The sequence below is a fragment of the Hordeum vulgare genome, chromosome 2H (assembly GCF_904849725.1).
Source record: "Hordeum vulgare subsp. vulgare chromosome 2H, MorexV3_pseudomolecules_assembly, whole genome shotgun sequence".
In the NCBI taxonomy this organism is placed as follows: Eukaryota; Viridiplantae; Streptophyta; class Magnoliopsida; order Poales; family Poaceae; genus Hordeum; species Hordeum vulgare.
In genome coordinates, this window is record NC_058519.1 from 429,572,926 (window position 1) to 429,586,838 (window position 13,913).

General features: G+C 46.2%; 1 protein-coding gene across 1 annotated transcript; it reads left to right on the forward strand.

Moving 5' to 3' along the window:
* The first annotated feature begins 2,383 nt into the window (after window positions 1-2,383).
* LOC123426527 (myosin-3-like) lies at window positions 2,384-7,453 on the forward strand. Its single transcript, XM_045110368.1, has 4 exons — window positions 2,384-2,570; window positions 3,237-3,621; window positions 3,698-3,823; window positions 5,965-7,453. Exons 2-4 carry the CDS (start codon window positions 3,256-3,258, stop codon window positions 7,165-7,167), a joined length of 1,695 nt encoding a protein of 564 aa, XP_044966303.1. The 5' UTR covers window positions 2,384-2,570; window positions 3,237-3,255; the 3' UTR covers window positions 7,168-7,453.
* Window positions 7,454-13,913: the final 6,460 nt, after the last annotated feature.

Here is a 13,913-nt window from a genome sequence, read left to right on the forward strand (position 1 = left end):
CGCCCCGCCACCCCCCGCGCTCCGGCCTCCGCCCCGCCGCCCCCCGCGCTCCGGCCACCGCCCCGCCGCCCCCGCGCTCTGGCCGCCGCCCCCGCGCTTTGGCCGCCGCCCCCCGCGCCCCGGCCGCCGCCCCGCCGCCCCTCTGTGCCGGGGCGCAGTACGCGCTGGCCACGCGCGGTGGCGGCCTCAGAGACGGCAGCGTAGATGATGTGGTGACCATGGCCATTCCCTGTTAATTTCTAGTTGTTCGTCAGAGAAGCAGAGTGGTGTCCGGTGGTATTGCAGAGGACCGATCACTTACGACGACAGAAATGGAGACGCCGATCAAAACGGTCTTGTATTTTCCCCAGAGTGGCGCCGAGCAGGGGCATGAGGTAGCTCACCCCAGCCCAGGAACTGACGACCGCCACATTGGAAGCGCTGTCTCCATGGAGAACATCCTGAAGATACACTATCATGCTCAGGTAGACCCCGTAGAAAGCACTGACCTCCAGGAACTGCAGGCCTGGCACACATCAACATGAACATATGGCTAGCTAATTCAGGCCGATCTTCCATATGAGAATTCATTCATGAAAAGACCAAAATAATTCCTACTACCACTCGTGTACTAATTGATGGCCAAGAATTAATTGTAAGTTTGGAAGTTGGAACTACTGTGGAACAAGTGTACAGTATATAAAACTGAAGAATTATCAAATCATTACAACAATGTTTGTGATATGTCATATGATGAAATGTGATGAAATGTGTGATATATGAAATAACAGTTTTAAGGGTTGGGGTTAGGGCAAAGACTAGAACCCTCAAACCCAACCCTTATAACGGAATATTTGCCCCTGTTTTTCAACCCTTAAAAGTGTCAAAAATGACCAATTCTCAACCCTTAAAACTGATTTTAGATTTAAGGGTTTGAGGGTTCTACTAGAGATGCTCTTAGGACAAGTTCCTATATTCTCCTTGATGTACCATTTGGTGTGGATGCCTCATTGGAGCATTAGAACATGTCCATCAAATTTGAGCATAATTGGAGACACTTCACAATGTAGAGTTACTCAAATTTGAATCTGGACAGATAGGGTTTTAGGATAGTTAGGGGAGTCAAATCAACTTGGATTGAGATAAAACTTGGGAAGATCATCAATAATATCATAGATGACATGCTAGAATTTTACTGGAATTTATTGAGAATATTTCTTATAGAAATATTCCAAAAGCTTGAAATAGGCAGGAAGGAGGGATTTGTCCAATATTTTGAACATGACCATGTGTTGAAACTCATAAATATGGAATAAATATATCCACTGAGTTTCCCTAAGTTTTCTTAAATATTTTGAAAGCATTAAAGATAACTTTCCTTCATAGGAGACCATTTCTGGCCTCACAGGAAGGCTTTTAAATAAAATAATAAAATAACTTTTAAAATAATAATATGGTGGTTTTGGAAGACATTTTGATAATAGGTTTTAAATAAAATAATTGGTGCAAAAGAATTCCCTAATTTGAGAACTTGTAATACAAACCTCATCTCACGGGTTTGAAAGTTTAATTCAAAGAAATGCTTTTTGGGAAAACAATATTTGGTGAAAATAGATATTTATAAAGGAAAAACACATAGCATGATCATTAGGCAGGATATCATGGAATGAGGGGGTGAGTAGAAGGATGGCAGGAACTAATGAGGAGCAATCACATGCATTCAAGCAAACATGCAAACAATAGTCACTTCAAGCATCAGATGCATTCACAATTTTTTTTAATTAGTCCTAATTTTTAAAATAAATTAATTAGTCAGGAAAGCCAAAAACTGGGTGTGACATTAACTCTTAAACATGCTCGTGTATGCAACCAAACATCATGCAGTTGCGTGTACCAAGCCAATGCAGGACATCAAACACTATCCTAAAATCAATTTCTTAATGCAGTCAGTCTCGATACAAGCAATCAAACTAAATATAGATGTTTTTTTTTTCACTCAGCGGATTAAAGTGAAACAAATATGCAATGCAGGCATTTTTGAAGATGACAACCAAACCCGTCCTTGAACACGGTGTGGGCGTAAGATGTCCTCCACACTCCGCAGCCGTCAGTGCTTGCGGCTGTGCTGAACGGCTCAACCTACCCCAACCTCAAGCCCGGGCCTCGGTTTCGAAAACCTGCTTACAGTTCCAGCGGTACTGGTAGTACCGCCCGCCCGCCCACCCACCCATCGGCGTCGCATCACGGCGTGCGTGCGTAGTACATGCGACAAGTCCTAATCATATGCGGCGCACCACGGCGACAGCTCACTCGCGCTTGCTCCTCCCTCCCTCCCACTGCCGCGTCGACGAGTACAATACATACATTGTGCATACGGCGGTGCACGCACACGCTCACTGACACGCCCCATCATCATCCTTGTCCCCTCCCCTTCCCCCACTCGTGCGCTGTGCTTGTGCCACTCTGCATCAGCTCCAGCACCTCACAACCAAAGCCTGCTGCCGCTGCTGCTCATCATCATCACGGCGTGTGCAGCCAGCTGATCGGGCTCAGGCAGGCAGGCGCCTTCATGCACCTGCTCTTAATGGGTGGTACGTACTCCTCTTGTCTCCTCTTCCATGTCGCTTCTTCTTGGACTCCTTCTCCTTTTCTAGCCCAGTTCTGAGGTTTCTCGCCCTGCTGCGCCCTTCTTTGCGCTGGTCTGCTCTGCTCTGCGCGTTTCTTGGCTCTCGGGTTCTCTGTTCTCTCTTCTGGGAACTCTATCTCTATGTTGTGTAGTAGTGTAGTGTGCTCCTCGTCCTCGGTCTTTGCCAAAGCGGTTTTCACAAGCTTGTCATCTTCTTGCTGTGGTACTATAGTTACTAGTCCTAGTTACTGAATGTTGAGTATAACTACATTTACTTCTTGGGCTGGGGCTCTTTCCTCCATTACTCGAGAATAGACTAGGATTTTACCAACGGATTTCAGTTTGATTTAAAGGGAAATGGCGCATTGGCGATGGTCACGTCGCCCCCTTTAGCCAGTTCCTGCTTCTTATTCCTTCCTCTAAAGCTGCATCCATCCATGATCCATCCATCCGTCTCATCTTTTTCTTTTCCGCTTTTGCTCTTTCCCCTTTGATCGGTTTCGATGCTGCCACCCTCTCGATCTTGACCACATCACTCACTCACTCACCACCAGCCACACTGTGCTGGCATTGCTGCTGCTCTCTCTCTCTCTCTCTCTCTCTCTCACTCTCTCGCTTTGCTGGGAAGCAGAGGAACCTCCGAGACTGCAATGCCGGGACGCGGCGGCGGGGAGGAGGGCGCCGCGGTGAGGCTGGCCAGGATCCGCAAGCGCCGCGCGCTTTCGTCCTCTGACGCGTCCAGCACGGCGAGGAGGCTGCGCTCCAGGAGGCCCGCCGTGCTGCTGATACGAAGGAGAAAGGAAGGAGTCGCGGCCATGTCCGAGTCGTCGTCCCGGAGCCGGCATTGCTGTCGCCACGCCGCCGACGGCGCGTCGGCGAGGAGGCTCGTCACCGCCTTCTGGCAGTCGGACAAGGACAGGCTCTTCGGGGACGGGGAGGAGCATCATTCCCTGCTCACGCACAAGGACGCGGTGGCGCGCCGGAGCTTGGTTCCTCGGAGCAACGCCTCCACCGAGGTGAGCTAGATTCATCTGTTTTGGGGACGTGACTTGTTGAATCTGTGGTTGGTTAATCGATCCACTGGTGATGTAGGTTTCCAAGACCTCAAGGAGCAGGACCAAGATATTTGAGGAGGCTGGTGGCCGGAAGGGGAGCTGCCACAACGCCCATGGACAGTGGCTTTCAGCAGATGTCATGAGCAACTGCAGCGCAATGGAGGTAAATCCACACCTTCTTTACTTGTGTTAGTTGTATGTATGTAGTTGTTGAGCCGTTAGAACAACCATATAATGTTTTTGGCTATCTAGATTTTTATCGATTTGGTACCTCATCTAGTGTGGACTCTTGAGCAGGTGAATCTGCAACATTTTTATAAAATAAAACGCTTCAATCTTGCAAGCACACAAAATAGGAACCAGCAAATTCATGAGAAATGATATGCACCTACTCTGCAATCTGCCTCACCATGCGCTGTTGGATAGAACTAGAAATGGCAACATAGCTGAGTTCAAAAGCTATCTAATTTCTTAATTCGGTCGGAATTGAGCGTGGCTAGGTGCAAATTTTCTACTCCTAATTCTTTAACTAAAAATATGGGATACCTTAATAGATCTTAAAATAGGAGAATAGGTTGTCTTAAGCCTGAAGCCCTGAACTGGCTCTGAGTTGCCGAGCTAGTGATAATTTTAATCAGAGCCTAGCTAGGGGAAATGCATTGGAGCACCCGGGGCCACACATCCCTGTATGTAAATAGCATTAAATAAAATGTCAGAAAATTTTAAAAAACCTGAAATTTTGGGATATGAAACCTGGATGCCCACTGTACATCCGTGTTCATTTTCGTGGGGAATGGCTGCTCATGGTATCCGTGGCACAAGAATTACTGTCCGCCACACGTTACATTCAGATTTTTTTTCTGCGCATATAGTTTTTTTTGTCCTTTTACTGACATTACCATCCATTCCCACGAAACTGAACTCGGGTGTGCAACGGGCACCCATATTTCATATCCCAAAATTTTAGATTTTTTTGAAATTTCCCAATATATTTTTAGTGCTATATTCATATAGGGGTGTGTGGCACTCGAGAGCCACAAATCCTCTTCCGCCAAGCTAGTTGCTAGCAAAAGGAATCTCTCAGTTCAGAAAGGACTTTCGACTTGTTGTTTCAAACATAGTACACTTTAAGTGCAAGCTGGTTCCTACAACTATGCAGACATTTGAGGTACTAAGAAATGCTTGTCCAAGAAGCATTTCAGTAGCCACTAGCCACCACCTTACAAATGCTATGCGGAGTAGTGTATGCGTTGGCGCCGCCGTGCGGAGTTATAAAGTCACTGATAATTTTAGCTTTGTACACCTTTAAGTATGAGTTGGTTTTGTAAACATGAAAGCAGAAGCAAATATTGGGACGCATCTCCAAGGAACCATTTTCAGATGCACATCTGTCTCGTCCACTTGTGCATCAAGCTATCAGCTAGGCTTGATTGTTTATTCAGCAGCTGAAATGGCTCCATAATACTTTCCTTACGTCTAGGCTGTTAGGGGGATAGTTATTTGGGCAGTTACTACCTTTTAGTATATACATGGGTTGTCATTCAGAATTATTGAAGGTAAGTGAATTTCTGATTAGAAAAACAAAAGAGTTGGAGTTGAGGAGGACGGCCTCATCAGCGCTCTTCAGTCATGCAATTTGTATGCGTTGTCTTAATTCTATTATGTTGGGTTTAGTCCCACATCGGTTATGGAAAGAGACATAACACGACTTATAAGGATGAGTGTGTCCCCTCCTAACAGGCTAGTCTTTTGGGAGGAGAGGGCCCAAGGCCTGTCATAAGTCGGTGTTGCTCTCCGGTTGGGCCTGTTGACGCATGTGGGTCAGAAACGCTAGTGTTAGCGAACCCGGGATTGCGTAACAAGTGGTATCAGAGCCCAGGTGCCCGGAATAAATCTCGGTGGAACGCTGGTGTTAGCGAGCCCATGGGTGACCGATGTGTGAGGGGGAGATTGTTGGGTCTAGTCCCACATCGGTTGTGGGAAAAGACATAACACGACTTATAAGGGTGAGTGTGTCCCCTCCTAACATGCTAGTCTTTTGGGGGGAGAGGGCCCAAGGCCTGTCATAAGTCGGTGTTGCTCTCCGGTTGGACATGTTGACGCATGTGGGTCAGAAACGCTAGTGTCAGCGGACCCGGAATTGCGTAACATATTACTATCTCTACTATCATGCCAATTTTACCTTCTGAAAAAGTAGCACGTAGTCAATTTCTACATTTCATATAAGAACCTTGTTATCTCTGAATTGAAATAAAAAAAGAAGACACAAGTTGAAGTTACTAAGCTTTGTCATTCTGTTTTCAGATTGGCACACACCCTCAAGACGATGTTTCAAGATGCCCTGAAGAGAAAGCGATCCAGCTGAAGGATCTGTATAACAGCTTGATTGCGTCGAAGGAACTGGCCAAAGTGCTAGCACACATCTGGGGAGAAGTGAACCCATCAACCGTTTCACTCATCTCCGCGCTGCGTTCCGAGCTGGATCTTGCGCGCGCCCACGTACGAAGGCTCATCAAGGAGCAGAAATCAGAGCATAGCGAAATCGACGTTCTAAAGAAGGAGCTCGTGGAGGAAATGGAGTCCTGGAAGGCCAAGCAGAAGGAGAAGGCCGCAACCGCTCTGCAGTACATCGTCACGGAGCTGGACAACGAGAAGAAGTCGAGGAGGAGAGCAGAGAGGGCGAAGGAGAAGCTCGGCGCGGCATTGGCCGACGCCGAGTCCTCGCTACGCGCCGCGACGAAGGAGCTGGAGAGGGAAAGGAAGTCCAGAGAGAGAGTGGAGAAGATGTGCAGCGAGCTCGTGAGAGGCATCGGCGAGGACAGGGCCGAGGTGGAGGTGCTCAAGAGAGAAGCTGAGGACGCGCAACGGGAGCTTGAGAAAGAGCGGGAGATGCTCCATCTTGCAGACGAGTGGCGCGAACAACGAGTCCAGATGAAGCTGCTGGAGGCGCGGCTTCAGTTCGAGGAGAAGAACTCGGCGCTCAATCAGCTGCACGACGAGCTGCAGGCGTGCTTGGACGCCAAGAAGGGCCAGGAGCCTCAGAAAACCGATCAGACGCCATCAACCCATGCGTCTGGCTCTGTTCCAGCTCCAGACAGTGCTGGTGATGGAGGATTCAGTGAGGATTGCGACTCGGAAGGGAGTGACATGCACTCCATCGAACTGAACGTCGACGGCAACGGCAATCTACATACGTGGAGCTACACTCCTTCGTCGAGGCACGACCGGAGCGTGGACGCGTCGATGATGCATGGATCATTTACCGATGATAGACGGGCGGATGACGCCGGCTCGCGCGGTGGCGTCGACCGGAAAACGTTCAGGGAGACGGATGATGCGCTGCAGGGGGACTGGGCAGAAGGGTGCAGCCACGGAGTGCTCAACTTTGATCATGATGAGGAGAGGTACCAGGCGATCAAGGATCTCAGGGAGCAGATGCTGGCTGGATCTGGGCTCCTCGTCTCACAGGGCAGAGACACTGCTCAAAGTGAGCACTGTAACTTGTGATGTAAATTTACACTTGGCCGATTACTGAAGTGTACCGACCAGTCACTGCTGATGTTAGCTAGATAATGACTTGCTCAATCGGACAGGCATATATAGTCAGGGTTTGTCTTTGTTGATGCGTTTTCTTTTGCACGAATGCTTTGAGCTCTTGAAATTTGGTGATACGGTTCAAGTGCATTCGGTTCCATGCTTGTAGTTTTTCTTTTCTTTTGAGGGCTCCATGCTTGTAGTGTTATGTACTGTATATTATCACAAGGAGATATGAATATGTATGTTACAGCTGTCATTTTGTTATAGGTTCGAAGGTTGTTTTATGCAGAGGTAGACAACATTTTTGCGGTGAAGAAAGCTGATGAAAACAAGCAATTGCTTAGGCGCTAAATACAGAAACAAACAATGCACGAATTTTACAAGTTTCTTGGAAATTTCAGCGACTCTATTCGTCCAGTTTTGATAAATATTAAATAATGAAAATGTTGGAATTAATTTTGGAAGCTACGCCTTTCAGTTCAAGGCGTCAAAGTTGTTTGGACATCGACGTGGGCGCAAGTGTGGACTAACTATTTTGCTGAGAATATCTATAAAATAAAATAAATTTTAATTACCTCCAAATATTTACTAGACAATTCACACACATCATTTTCATGTGTCCAAACTTATTGTAAAGAAAGAGATAACCAAAGGCCATAAGGACACGTACAGTGGTTAATAAAATGGTTTTATTTTATGCCTGCTACCTTGTAATTTAGAGACCACAATAAAAGTATGATGTGCAATGGTTTATCTCTCAGTCTTGTCTCTAATAACTAGATATACTTAAATATGTGGTGAAAGGTATATTTGCTAAGAGATCATCTCTTAACTAAGACATGATAAACCTTTTTCTCCCTCTATTCTATATCTCTTTCACCTTAGCATTTATCCAACTGTCACTCCCAAGATAGCAGCATTGCTACAAAAATATAGCATCATTGTACATGTTCTAAGTCATAAACCATGTCCCAGCTAGTCAAGTCCTTGCCTCTGAGGGTTTTGATGGCCTCGGGAACAATTGGTTCTCGAGTTCCCACCCAAAATTACTCTCTACCGCCCGAATTTCGGGACCCCTTCCCAACAACTGGAGGTGAAAAACGTCCACATGGCATGCCACTATCTAGGCTCATGGCACCATTTTCTTGAGTCTGGGTTCAATCCAAGTTAGAATTGTCAATCTACTAGGATCAAAGCCAAAACCCGGTGGTATGACCATATCGAGGTTCATATGCCCGAGCCTCGTTACCTCGATTTGGATAGGATCCTTTTCCCCTGGAGACCCTAGGTCTATAGAACCATTGGTAATATGGTGTTAGTAAGGCACATCTTACAAGTTACTAGTGTCCCGTTCGTTCGTTGTTTGTCGGATCAGGGTGCTGCAAGTATTAGTAGCACACAACTGCTATGAAATCGAGTGATTTGTAAACAATAATATAAAGTAGGCCATGGCAAACAGCTTAACACATGGCCCAAAAAAGACGAATTCTCTGTAGTTTGACGATAATGAAACAATCTCAGTTGAGGATCGAGGCCGCCATGACTAATGGGTATGATGGTATGCAACTTTCATATGTTTGGGAACCCAAAGACGGTCTCTGAACCGACTAATTGCAACTGGAAGGTACCATCTAGGTCTTCTTGATTGAAATACAAATTGAATGGATCGATACGATCAACTAGAGTGTGGGTGAATAGGAGACTACAAATTTTAATCTTATTTGTTAACTTTAGGGATAAGTGGATAAATAGGGTTCATGCGGATAAATAGGGTTCACTAGATATGCAATTAGGTGTACGCAACCTATATGACAAACACAAGTAGTGCTAAATATGCTAGGCACAAAGATAATTAGCAAGCTAACTAGCATACAAAGCAAGGTGAAGTGCGGGAAAGGGTTAATCACAAGTGAGACGAGGACACAAATTTTATCCCGAAATTCACTCTTCCTTGGGGAGGAGCTAATCTCCGTTTAGAGTGGTGCCGAAGCCAAAACTTGCGGAACACCACAGAAGCCTCACCGTATCTCTTTCGAGTCACCCCAATGGATGAGCCTCAAACCACTCGAGATTGGTCTTGAAGGCGACCACCACACCTTTAAAAATTTCTCGAGAGCACACCACAAGCAAGGAAGCTTCTGAAGGAACCTCTAACCGCCTAGGAGCCCAATTTCCAAGAGTAATAAGCCAATGCCGAACAAATGTTGTGGGGAACATGAATTTGGTTTTGCCAAAGTGTAGATCGGGTCTTGCTCTCCCAATCCCCAAAGTATTAACAAGTTTGGGTGGAGAAATTGGGAGTATTGAGAAAAATGAGGTGTGGCAATGGAGGAGCTCAACAAGACATTAGGGTTCAGGATGTAGGAAGAAGGGGGGCTTCTATAGTATTCTTGGCTAGTTGGTTTTTTTCCCGTTGGACCCCGTGCACACGAGCTAAGTTAGCCCCGTGCACGGGCTAAGTTAGCCCTGTGCGCACGAGGTACTCACCGACTAAACCACCCCTCGTGCACAAGGGGGTCAAAAGACTATTTGTGCACGGGGATCAAAAGACTTCATGCGCACGAGCTACTCAGGGAGTTTCTGAATGCCCCTCGTGCACAGGATGAAATGACGCCGTGCATACGGGGTGTCCAAAAAGTCTGTGTCAAACCTGTCTGACTACACGGGCACTACACCTAAAAGGCACGTGGATGGCGGTAGTGGTAGGAAGGATGGTGTATATGTTTTGGAGGTATTCCCACACAACATAAATCCACGAAGACCCCTCTTAATAGTGTGGTATTTCCGACGACACAAATCCATGAAGACCCCTCTTAAATGAAAACCTTTGAGTCGCTGGAAAAACCACGCCTTTGATCTTTTTGAATTGGGGGGGGGGGTCACACAACTCCATCAAGTACTTACTGGAACCAATATCCTTAGATAAACTTTAGCAACGTATATTAGTTCCCCTAACCACATTGTCATCACATCAAAGTAAAATTAGTGCCACATGCTCTTTCAAAGATTGAGGGTGATAGATGTCGGAGGATGGTTAATCGCACGAGATTTAAAAACTGCATTACAATGAATAACAATGGACTTAGCGGGGGTCTAGCATCCTTCTACTGGAAATATATTTTAGTTTGTTCAAATACTTGGTCACAGCCACACATTGATGTCACTATTACAAATGTGGGCTCGGACCAACAAGTTTGGAGCCAATGCATGAAGGTCAACATGGTATCAGATCCTAAGGTCTTGAGTTCAAGTCATAAATTCAATGTGATAATTCGGTACTTTTACCTTGACTTGTTTAATACCCAAGGGCATGTGGATGTTGAGGCATTAACACGTGCAATTCAGGCATGGGTAACAAATGCGATGACCGATATGTTGCGCCGCAATTTTGAGGCTACAAAAGTTGAAAAGGTTTTGTTTGCGACAGGTCCGTCAAATGCTTCTAGTGTTGATGGCTTCACCGCTAGCTTTAACTAGCTCTAGTGGAGTTTGATCAAGGATAATGTCACTAGGGCAGTGCTTGACTTCCTGAATGGGGTAAGTTTACCAAATATTATTAATGACATTGTCATCGTCTTAATTCCAAAGGTAAACTCGATGCAAGGGATATCTCGGTTTAGACGTATTGCGCTCTGTAATGTGGTGTATAAGATCTTCTCAAAAGTTTTTCCTAACCATCTTCGCTCAGTTCTTGATGAGGTTATTTTAGAGGAGAACAATGCTTTTGTTTGTGGCAGACTAATTACATACAATGTGTGTTGACATCCTATGAGTGTGTGCACTCTATGAAGCATAAGAAATGAAAAGTTGCCTTTGTTGCAAACGGGACATGGCGTAAGTCTATGACAATGTGGAGTAGGAATCCTGAAGGTATCATGAAATTTTTTTGGTTTTCTGACCAATGGATTACACTGATGATGCAATACGTCTCAACTATTACTATAGAGGTAAAGGTTAATGGGGAGATCCTACAACCTTCCATTCCAAAAAGGGCCATAAGGCAGAGATATCGCATATCTCGTTATTTATTCCTTTTATGTGGTGAAGCTTTAACTTGTCTTATCAAGAATTATATTGATGGTTGTATTGATAAGGGTCGACGATTCAACTACCAAGACCCTTGTATTTCACATATTATGTTCGTTAATGACTACCTCGTATGCCTGAAATCTGATATAAGAAGTGATCGACGCTTGAGAAAATTCTAGACATATATAGGAAAGGGTTTGGGCAAAACATTATTAACAAGTAAAAAGGCTCCACTTGTCGGTGTTTGGTTTTGATCCTAATAAATAAAAACCCTCCACGGACCCTGGGGAGATCTCCGCAATCTAGAACATGACCGACCTTGGCGAAGCTACGCACCTAGAGCATGAGGAGGACACACAGATTTACCTAGGTTCATGCTACCATGCGGTGTAAAACCCTACTCCTACTTGATGGGATTTTCTCTTGGGGTTGCACACATGTTACAAAGCTTGACGTGGAAGAAAGGCTTCTGGGGGAGAGCTCTGGATCGACCCCTCTCGACGGTCGCAACACTATCCTCTTATCCTTGCCTTGGTCCTCTTCCCCAAAAATATCAGCGGGAAAGGATGGCCACAAGGAGGCAAATCAAAGGGAGACACGCTCTCAGTCTATCCTGACAAAAGGTGGTATTCATATGCAAAGGTGCCATCCATGAAGCTCTCATGAGATTGTTGATGACACCCATCTTGGTGTGCAGCATCACCTTGGTCTCCTTGCACCAAAATGGCAAGCCTTAGGGTTTTCTTTGGGGTGGACAACCGCCTGCTGTCTGTTGTCCTTGTCGTCCTGTCCTATGCTAGACTTCACCCATATGGTGTGCACATGACCATGCGACCATTGTTGCGCAGCCCCTCCAGGCAAACGGCTTCGCGGGAGGATGCCTTGTGAAGAGGGCCTCGCGAGGCTGCGTGCAAATTGAAGATGATCGCCTTGAAGTGCCCCCTCTTGAAGAGAGGGGAGCCTCATGAGGTTGATCCCTCGCGAGGTGCCTTGATCCCGTGGAGCCCAAAAGTGGACCGCTTCAGGAGTTTGGCCCACCAAGTGTCACTTATTTGGCCGCCAGTCGATGGGTCATGATACCCTCGTATCCATTGGATGGATAATGCCCCCCCGGGCCCGTGGTGCAAACGTGCCGCCCATTGAGAACGAAACCACGTGGGGCCTTAGTGGACTGCTGGGACCGATCGAGGATGTGTAGAAGCACGATGGGACGGGTACGTCCCGACTTCCTCCACGACGCCTCGATAAGTGCACGTCCACCATAAAGACAATTCCATGCGCGGAACTAGCACCATCATTGCCCTCTGTGCCCCACTCGCTTCCCTTGCACACTACTCCTCCTTCCTTGCTTGCACCGCTTCTTGCTCCTCCTTTGTAGGATCCGAAGTATGTCTAGAGGTGGGCTAATTAGACTACTTGACCAAGTAAAAACTTAACCTTTTCCCTATTATAATGGTTGACAAGTCTTAGCAATTTCACTAAGTTTAACATGATACGTCCATTTTGCATCATGTTTTCATGTTGATATTTATTGCTTCTTGGGCTGTTATTTCACTTCACGGTACAATACTTATGCCTTTTCTCTCTTATTTTGCAAGGTTTACTTGAAGAGGGAGAATGCCGGCAGCTGGAATTCTAGCCTGAAAATGGAGCAAAGTTGAGATACCTATTCTGCGCAACTCCAAACGCCGTAAAACTCAACAAGGATTTTTTTTGGGAATTATAAAAAATACTGGGCCGAAGAAGTGCCAGAGGGGCGCCAGCAGGTGGCCACAAGCCTGCTAGGCACGGCCACCCCCTGGCCGCGCCTAGGGGGCTTGTGGGCACCCAGCTGGCCCACTGGCCCCCTCTTCTGCTATATGAAGGGTTTCGTCCGGAATTTTTTTTCAGGAGGAGGCTTTTTCGAGGATTCGCCGCCGCCACGAGGTGGAACTTGAGCACAACCAATCTAGATGGCCACGAGGCGAAACTTCCCTCCCGGAGGGGGAAATCGTCGCCATCGTCATCACCAACACTCCTCTCCTCGGAGGGGACTCATCACCATCAACATCTTCATCAGCACCATCTCATCTCCAAACCCTAGTTCATCACTTGTAACGAATCTCCGTCTCGCGACTCCGATTGGTACTTGTAAGGTTGCTAGTAGTGTTAATTACTCTTTGTAGTTGATGCTAGTTGGATTATTTGGTGGAAGAGTTTATGTTTAGATCCTTGATGCTACTCATTACTTCTCTGGTCATGAATATGATTATGCTTTGTGAGTAGTTACTTTTGTTCCTGAGGATATGGGATAAGTCATGCTAATAGTAGTCATGTGAATTTGGTATTCGTTCGATATTTTGATGTGTTGTATGTTGTTTTTCCTCTAGTGGTGTTATGTGAACGTCGACTACATAACACTTCACCATTATTTGGGCCTAGAGGAAGGCATTGGGAAGTAGTAAGTAGATGATGGGTTGCTAGAGTGACAAAAGCTTAAACCCTAGTTTATGCGTTGCTTCGTAAGGGGCTGATTTGGATCCACTAGTTTAATGCTATGGTTAGACTTTGTCTTAATTCTCCTTTTGTAGTTGCGGATGCTTGCGAGAGGGGTTAATCATAAGTGGGATGCTTGTCCAAGTAAGGTCAGTACCCAAGCGCTGGTCCACCCACATATCAAACTATCAAAGTAACGAACACGAATCATA